Source organism: Camarhynchus parvulus, chromosome 4A, assembly GCF_901933205.1.
Source record: "Camarhynchus parvulus chromosome 4A, STF_HiC, whole genome shotgun sequence".
Taxonomy (NCBI): domain Eukaryota; kingdom Metazoa; phylum Chordata; class Aves; order Passeriformes; family Thraupidae; genus Camarhynchus; species Camarhynchus parvulus.
This window is the reverse complement of record NC_044600.1, coordinates 18,858,374-18,867,345: the sequence shown is the minus strand read 5'-3', so window position 1 is coordinate 18,867,345 and position 8,972 is coordinate 18,858,374. Positions and strand designations below refer to the sequence as shown.

General features: G+C 58.3%; 1 protein-coding gene across 1 annotated transcript; it reads left to right on the top strand.

The window, feature by feature from the left end:
• Positions 1-547: 547 nt before the first annotated feature.
• LOC115914890 (brain-specific homeobox/POU domain protein 3) lies at positions 548-2,233 on the top strand. Its single transcript, XM_030967733.1, has 2 exons — positions 548-727; positions 1,247-2,233. Exons 1-2 carry the CDS (start codon positions 608-610, stop codon positions 2,150-2,152), a joined length of 1,026 nt encoding a protein of 341 aa, XP_030823593.1. The 5' UTR covers positions 548-607; the 3' UTR covers positions 2,153-2,233.
• Positions 2,234-8,972: the final 6,739 nt, after the last annotated feature.

Here is an 8,972-nt window from a genome sequence, read left to right as displayed (position 1 = left end):
TCACTGAAGCAGGGGAAAAGAAAGTTGGTGAAACTTTTCTTGATTTCTTTGTTTTTATGATTTTTGACCCAAGGTTCTTCCCTTCAAAGGGAGAAGGGGAACGGCTCCTATTCAGGCCCGGGTTCCGGGCTGCTCTGCTCCCCAGATCGTCCCGGGGGACCAGCCCGGAGCCGCGGGCAGGGCTGGACGGGAGGTGATGCCCCCCCGAGCAGACGCGACGAGGGGTGACAGGAGAGGGGCGCACCTGTGGAATGAGCAGAGCCGGGGAGGGGCGGAGATGGGGGGTTGAGCCGGGTTTGGGGGCCCCACCGACAGGTGGGGAGCTCTGGTTTTGGGGGGGTTACAACTGGATCGGGGGAGGCCCGATCTGGGCAGGGAGTACCACGGGCGGAGGGGGGCTGAGCCCCGGGTTGAGGGGGGGGTGAGCTCAGTGCCCGGGGGCGGGCGCTGGGAGGGACCTCCCCGGCCCCTCCCGGTGGGCGGGGGGCGGGGGGGCCGGGCTATAATGCCATTGATGCCGGGCGGCGGAGCCAGACAATACCGCGCCCCCGAGCCGGGTGCCCGGAGCGCCCTGCCCTGCCCTGGCTGGCCCCGCTCCGCTCCCACCATGATGTCCATGAACAGCAAGCAGGCGTTCAGCATGCACCCCATCCTGCACGAGCCCAAGTACCCGCACCTGCACACCAGCTCCGAAGCCATCCGCAGAGCCTGCCTGCCCGCCCCCCAGGTAAGCCCAGCACGGCTTTCGGGAGGTTCCGTGCCCGCCGTCCCTCGCCAACTTACTCTGCTTTCCCTTCGGATCTGGGTTGCGGTTGGGTTTGGGGGGGTCCATCCTTCCTCCTCCTCCGGGCCCGGCGGGCGGGGGCTGTTCCCGGGGCAGGGGGCTGTTCCCGGGGCAGGGGGCTCTGGGGTTGGGGGGCTCGGGGAGCTCCGGCCGCCCCGCTCCGTGCGAGCGCTGGAGCAGCGCGGGCTGCGGGACCCCCTACGGCTCCGGCCTCTGCCGCTGTTTTGGGAGCTCGCCCCGGAGGGCAAAGCGGGTGCCCGGCTCTGAGGGAGAGCGCTCGGTGTCCGGCACCGCGGTGCTTTTATCTGGGGGTCGGGCAGGGCTCGGTTCGCATTACCTGTCCCCGGCAGCGCCCGTGGGGCAGAGCGGGATCTCCGTCACGCCGCTCCCCTTTAATCCTCTCCCGCTCTCTGCGTTTGTTTTCGCTCCCGCTTTCCCCCCCACCCCCGCCGCTCCGTGCAGATCCAGGGGAACATCTTTGCGGGCTTTGACGAGACGCTGCTGCGGGGCGCCGAGGCTCTGGCCGCCGTGGATATCGTGTCGCAGAAAACGCACCCCTTCAAGCCGGACGCCACCTACCACACCATGAGCAGCGTGTCCTGCACTCCTACCTCGTCCTCCGTGCACCTGCACCACCCGTCCGTGCTGACCACGCACCACCCCCACCACCACCACCACCAGCCCTCGCAGGGCCTGGACGGGGAGCTGCTGGACCACCTCAACTCCGCCCTGCCGCTCGGAGGGGTGCCGGGCCCCGACGTGGGCTCCACGCCTTCGCACCCGCACTCCCACATGTCGGCCATCAACCACATGGCCCACCACTCGCAGCCCATGAACATGTCCCACCCCCACGGCCTCGCGTCCCACGCCGTCATCTCCGGCCCCGAGACGGAGACGGACCCGCGGGAGCTCGAGTCCTTCGCCGAGCGCTTCAAGCAGCGGAGGATCAAGCTGGGGGTCACGCAGGCGGACGTGGGCTCGGCGCTGGCCAACCTGAAGATCCCGGGGGTGGGCTGCCTCAGCCAAAGCACCATCTGCAGGTTCGAGTCGCTCACCTTGTCCCACAACAACATGGTGGCCCTCAAGCCCATCCTGGAAGCGTGGCTGGAGGAGGCGGAGAGGGCGCAGCGGGAGAAAATGACCAAACCCGAGATCTACACGGGGGGGGACAAGAAGCGCAAGCGCACGTCCATCGCCGCCCCCGAGAAGCGCTCGCTCGAGGCCTATTTCGCCGTGCAGCCCCGGCCCTCCTCCGAGAAAATCGCCGCCATCGCCGAGAAGTTAGACTTGAAGAAGAACGTGGTGCGGGTCTGGTTTTGCAATCAGAGACAGAAGCAGAAAAGGATGAAATTTTCTGCCACCTACTGAGGAGGGGGCTGGGGAGGCCGCGGTGCGGGGGGTGCTGCCCTCCCGACCGCCCCCCGGCCCCTCCAAACAGGGCTTGGCGTTGTCGGCTTTTTTTTTTTTTTGGGTTAAAAAATTGGGAAAAAACCAACCAACCAACCAAAAAAAAAAAAAAAAAAAAAAAAAGGAAAAAATAAACTTTAAAATAAAGGGAAACACGCCCAAAGCAAAGTGAACAGTTTGGTGCCTGCTCCTCACCCCTGGGCAAAGTGGCCCCGCTGTTCTGACTGGTACAGACTGCTTTTGTAGATAAAACTGGAGAAAAAAAAAAAAGATGGAGAAAAAGGAAAAAGACAAAACGAAAAGGCCAAGGGGGAAGTTTGGGGGTGCCCGGAGTCGGGGCAGCAGCAGCGAGAGCCCGGTGGGTCTTTGTCACAGCTCCTCCCGGCTTGGGGGCCGTGGCGCCGCTCACTCCTCTGTGTCCGCTCCTCTTCTTTAAAAAAAAAATAAATTAAAACAAGGAAAAGAAATGAGAAAGGAAACGAGCTGGAAGCCAGCTGTAAAGCCGGGGTGCTCCCCGCCGCCAGGGTCCCTGCACACCCACGCACACACACGCACCTGCATGGTTTTGTTCTTTCCCCTGCCCCCCGCAAACCCATCGCGTTTTTGCAGTACCATTTCTGTTTCTACCTCATCGGCTAAATTGAAAAAAAAAATTAAAAGGATAAAAAAAGGAGAAAATATTAAAAAAGAGAAAAAAAATTGGCCCGTCCCTGGAGTCGCGGTTTATTCGGGGAAATGGAGATTTATTTTGCGTTGGTTTCACTCCAGCCGTTCGATTTCTGTATGGTTTTCACTGTATAAAATCCTAAGCTTCGACAATCACGTCCTTGGGGCTCAGCGGAGCGGCGGGAGCGGCCCGAGGCAGCGGGGACGGAGCCCGGCCCGGCCTCGGGGCGGCTGCCTCTGCGCATAGGGAACTCTGCACTTTCGAAGGCAAGAAAACTCTTATTTTTTCCCCCTTTCCTTTGCATATTTAATAGAGAAAAATGCCTCCTTTTGTTTTCTTTTTTTTTCTTTCTTTTTTATTTTATTTTATGAATTAAAGGAGATTTCGTTCCGCTGTGTGTGTGCTGAATGAAATTTTGGTGTCTGTGTACGCTGCAGCATTTCAAATAAATCATGCACGTTTTACCTCACCCTCCTGCCTCCTGCACTTACTGCGGCTCCGGGGTGCCCGGCGCTCCTTTCGCGGGACTCCCGGGCCGGTGTCCCGGGGGGATGGGCACGGACAGAACGGCCCGGGGGGCAGAACCGGGGGGTGCTGGCTCCCCTCCGGCCATCGCGGCCGTTTTGGCCCTTCCTCGCCCGGGGGTCTCGCCCGCAGCCCGGGGGTCGCTCCCGCGGCCCGGGGTCGTTGCGGCACTGCCCGCAGCATCGGGAGTTGCCCCCCTGAGCCCGCAGCCCGCGGGGACACCCCCGGGTGCCCCTGTCACCCCGAGGTGCCCCTGTCACCCCGAGGTGCCCCTGTCACCCCCCGGCTCCGAAAGGGACATTCGCCCTCTCCCGGCTCCGCTTCCCAAACTTCAACTCCCGGCGGGTGGGACCGGGGCTCCCCTCTGCCCTCCTGGATCAGAATCTGGGGGTTCTCTCCGTCCCCGGGACACGCCGGGAAAAGCGCTAAAACCAAGCGGTTTTTGTTGGTTTTCTTTGTTTGAGTTGTTTTTGTTTTGGTTTTTTGTTTGTTTGTTTGGGTTTTTGTTTGTGGGTGGTTTTTTATTGTTGTTTTGTTTTGTTTTGTTTTACAACTTGTTCGGGGGAAAAAAAAGAATCAAACGCGCGTCGTGGTGTTGAAGCCCGACAGCCGGGACGCTGCGGCTTTTACAGGAGAAAACCGAAGTAGAACAAGAAAAAATAAACTAGAATAAAATTAAATGAAATGAAATAAAGGGAAATGAAATACGATAAAGTGAAATAAAATAAAACGAAGTAAAATGAATGAAAGTGAACGAATGGAATGAAGCGAAATAAAATAAAACCAAAACCAAACAAGCAAACAAAAACCATAAAACAAACCAAACAAAGATACAAACAAACAAACCCTTAAAACTCCACAAAGAAGTAAGAAAAACAAACAAAAAGCAAACAAACAAACAAACGAAAAACACCAGAAAGAAAAAAAAAAAAGAAAGAAAGAAAAGAGGGGAAATTGTGCGGCGCCCGAAATAACTGTCGGAGGAGTTGCTGCACCCGGGCGAGCGGGCCCAGCTCGGCGGCGGCCGGCAGAGCCCTGCCTGCCCTGCCTGCCCTGCCCGCCCTGCCCGCCCTGCCCGCACCCTGCGATTCCCGCAGCCCGTCCCGCACATCCCTCTTTATTCCCGGGCTCTTCCCAAAGCCCATCCCTTTGTTCTTGCGCTCCGTCCCTGTTTTCTCCACGCAGCGAAAAGCGCATTTTCATAAATAGACCTTGGCCGAGCGCTGCCGATGAAACTTTAATGAGGCGGGATGCTGAGTGCTGCCCGGGGGGGCCCGGACCGGCTCCGCGCAGCATTAGCGGGGCCCCGGCCCCCCCTTCCCGCGGCTCCCCCCGCAGCCGGAGCCGCTCCCGAGGCTCCCCCGCCCCCCGCGCCCCTCCCGGCCCGTGCCCGGTGCCGGGGCCGGTGCCGCGGTGCCCCCGCTCCGCCAAGTTCAGGGCCGATGCAATATTTATCAGCCGCGCCGATAAAACGCCGGCCGGGTATTTCCCAGGCACAAATGCAAAGCGCTGCGCCGGGGAGCCGGAGCGGGGCAGCCCGGGGACCCCCCGGCCCCCGCGGCCGCCAGGTAAGGCGAGATCCGAGCGAAGGATGGGCAGCTCTGGGCGAGGAGCAGGGGCTGGAGGCCGGGAGGGGCGGGCAGAGACAGCGGGAGCGGGGCTGAGGCCCGGAGAGCTCATCGCAGCCGGGGCGCCGGGCAGGAGCCGGCCAGGGGATTGATCCTGCTGCTGCCGCTGCTCCTCCTTGTCTTGGTCCTGCTATTACCCCTGCTCCAGCTCCTGTCCCTGCTGCAGCTCCTGCCCCTGCTCCAGCTCCTGCCCCTGCTCCAGCTCCTGCCCCTGCTCCAGCTCCTACTCCTGTTTCTGCTCCCATTCCTACCTCGGTTACTGTTCCTCCCCCTGCTCCTATTCCTACTCCTGCTCCTGCTCCTGCTCCTGCTCCTGCTCCTACTCCTCTTTCTGCTCCTGCTCCAGCAGTCCCCACTATGCCCAGGCCAGCGTGAGCCTCCAGGATCCTCAGGGAAAAGCCTGGCAGGAGGTGGAGAAGGGCCCCCTGTGCTTCCCCCGCCCCCTGCTCCCGAGCAGCCACTCCTGGGCACAGCTCAGGGAGAAGCTGCTGCTCCTTCGGGCGGCTCTGGCAGCCAGGACGCACCTGGGAGCAGGTCCCAGCCCTGGTCTGGTGTCTCAGGTCCTGTGTTCAGCTCCTGTTCTCCTGAGGGTCTCTCCTCCTGCACCAGGGCCCCAGCTGGGCACCCAAAAGGACCCAAATCCCTCCAAATCCAGGCTCTCTGCAGAGCACCTGGCACAGGGTGAGGTGAGGGAAGGAAAACAGACACACACAGGGGTGCCACGGGCACTCCCTGCTCCTGGGGCACCCCTGAGCCTGACACTGGACCCAAAAGAGAATTAAAGGAAGGGAATATTGACTGGAATAGACACCCCACTCTCACCCTGGCTTTTCATCTGAGGTTTGATGCATGAGCGAGGTTTGAGATGTTTCAGCTCTTTTGCTTCAGCAGCAGTTCCTCCTCTACAGGCACCTGATAATCCAGCCCTGAGCTGGCCCAGAGCTCCTTCAGGAGGAGCTCAGCTCCAGCCACCTTTGAGGACTCAAGTTCTCATCTACCTGCAGGCTGGTGGGACTGAGGGGGTGGGCCAGGTCTTACCCCTTCCCCAGGGGCACCCTGAGAACTCAGAAATATCAACACCACCAATTCACCAGGGATTGGATAAAGATGCTTTGGGGACCTTCAGAGCAGGGATGCACAGATGAGTGGAGGACTCTGGGCTTCCAGTGAGGGGCACTGGAGAGGGACCAAGGAGCCTTTGTTGCAGTTCAGCTCTGATATCAACCTCTGATCTGGCTCAGGGCTTGGAGGCACCTTCATCACCTTCCAGCCTGCAAGGGTTCTGGATGGCCAGCTCAGGTGGAGGCACCAATAAACGGGGATGTGACAGCTGAGTCCCACCCCTGGTGCTGCAAAGGCTTCCCAAGGAAAGCTGCCCACCAGTTCTGGGCTGCTGGAGCTGTCAAACTCCAGTTCCTGGAGCTCTCCTGGCCACTGGTGCTCTCTCTCAGCCAGGATCTCTCTTGCAATCCAGTCATTGCTCCAAGATGTTTCCCTCCATGTCTCGCGCTTTTGTGCTACTTCTTCCTGCTATAAAAGCCAAGACCCTCCAAGAATTTGGGCATCTAAACCCGTTGTGCTGAGATGTGACAGAGACATGATCCAGGCCAGTGTGGCTGTGCCAGCACCACCAAAGTGTGCAGGGACGTGTTTAAAGCTATCCACGCTCTGCTGAGGTGGAGTATGTGTGAACAAATGTGGATGTGTTTGAAGAAATCCCTGGAGAAGCCCTGTCCCTCTTTTATCTTTTAGGATGGTGCATTCTTTAGGCTGTACAGCTGCTCTAGATCCCCTTCACCCCACTGCTCTCACAGGCACAGGGCCCATCTTTGCTCCCCGGGCAGCAGGGTGACAGCGACTGGTGCCACCCCAACCCCTGTGTCCCGCTAAATCCCATGCTCAAGAGGTGATTTCACCATTGGAAACAAGGGCAGGAACTCCCAGCCTGTCTGGGGACCATCAGTGGGCCCCATGTGTCCATCCAGGGAGCTCAGGGTGCTCACAGAGAGCTCTCAGAGGTGTGGGGAGGCTGCAGCAGCAGCAGGGACAGCAGCAGGCACTGCCTCATCCCAGAGGGATCCAGGCCAAGGGGAGGGATGCAAGGATCCCTGCTCAGAAATTACTGGCACGTCCCATCTTTGGGTCAGGAGCAGAGAGAAGGCTCCGTGTTCTTTAAAGGATCCCTGCCTTTGAAAGCTGGGCAGGTCCAGGCTGCGCCCACTCCAGACTTTCTTCTATTATTCCATGTGTTTTAGTGCAGGGCAGAGCAGATGTATTTTTAAAGATGCTTGGGGTAGGCTCTGTTCCACTACAGGGAAAAAAGGAGTAAAACCATCATTAGATTTCACTGAGCAGGGGGGAGGACAGCCAGGGTGAGGGGAACTCAGGAAAAAGGCTTGGGAAAGAGTTTGGGAAATGGAGCAGGGCATTCTGCGGGACACACCTGACAGCTGGCTGCAGGGTAGGGCAAGAGGAAATGGCCTCAGGGGAGGTTTAGGTGGGATTTTGGGGAAGTGTCTTCATGGAAAGGGCTGTCCAGCCCTGGCACAGCTGCCCATGGCGGTGGTGGAGATGCCATCCCTGTTGTGTGGATGTGGCACTTGGGGACATGGGGCAGTGCTCAGGGAACAGCTGGCGGGCTGTTCCAATCGAAGCCATGCCATGATCCCACAATCCCAGGGAAAAGGAGCAGCCATTATCCCCTTCCCCAGTGGATCTGTCGCCCTTCACAAGGACCAAGCCCTGGGTCAGGTGCAGCCGCCTGTGGTAGGAGCAGCTCCAACCCTTGGCTGTGCAAAATCAGAGCTCCCTGCTCATCCCAGTGGCAGCGGGGAATGAGAGATCCTAATAAATTTACACATTTCTGGGTTTTTTTTACTTCTTTGGGCTTTTGTTTGTTTGTGTGGGTGGGGAGTGGTGGTGGTTTTTTTTAGGTTTTTTTTTTGGTTGGTTGTTTTTTAGTAATTTGGTTTGTGTTAAAGAAATACTTCCAGAAATTTAAGCTTGTGCTTTTCCAGAGGCCTTTATCTCCCCATCCTTCACCTACAGAAACAGCCTCCTGCCCCATCAGCCCTCCCAGAGCCCTGCAGGAACAGCCCCTTGCTTTTGGCCATAAACCCTAAGGAGGTGCTGTAGGATTTGGCTTCGGATCTTTGGGGAAATCTGTGAGCAGGGAAACTCACAGGCAATTGCAGGAGCTTTGGGATCCTGGAGACAGAGGGACCAGAGGTAAAATCTCCATTTCATCTGCAGCACCTCACCAACACCTCCAGCAGCTGTAGGAAAATTGGAGCTCTCTGAGTGATGTGAAAGTATCAGCTAAGGACAGTGTTTTATTTGTCTCAGGCACAGGAGGGGTTTGGGTTCACACAAGGAAAAATCCGTGTGTGTGCCTGGAATCCTGCTCCACCACTCTGCCACTTCCAGCTGCTGCCTGGCAGCCGCAGGGAGCTGTTCCAGAGCTGCTCCAGGGAAGCAGCCTCGAGCTCAGGGAACACTGCCTCATCCCTCCCCAGCTCCAGGATGTACTTCCAGGATAAATTGTGGAGCAGGGCCGTGTTTGCCTCTCCTGCAAAGCAGAGGAAACACCTGCTGGCCTTGCAACAGCACAGGGGAGTATCCACCACACTGGATCTGTGATCTATCCAGGCTTTGAAAAAACTCCCATCACCAAGAGAGACCTTCAGGGCAGAATTTTCCCGTTGTTTATCAATATTTGCACCATGTCCAGGGAGATCAGCATTCCAGACCCTCAGATTAGGAAGGACTAATTCATCATCCCCTTTCAGCTGGGTTAGGGTGCCACTGGTGGCAGTGGGGGTTCAGGGCAGCAATGCTGCACTCCTGGCACCACCCAAATCAGTCAGTGTTTTTGGGAGGCCCCTTCCCTCACCCCGAGTCACACCAGGAGTGAGTCTGTTCCCTCTTGTACCTTCCCCTTCCACCTTCTGCCTCCAGCCCC

Coding starts and splice junctions, on each gene's coding strand:
- LOC115914890 (XM_030967733.1), top strand. CDS start 608: ATGATGTCCATGAACAGCAAGCAGGCGTTCAGCATGCACCCCATCCTG. Junction 728..1,246: donor CCTGCCTGCCCGCCCCCCAG/GTAAGCCCAGCA, acceptor CGCTCCGTGCAG/ATCCAGGGGAACATCTTTGC.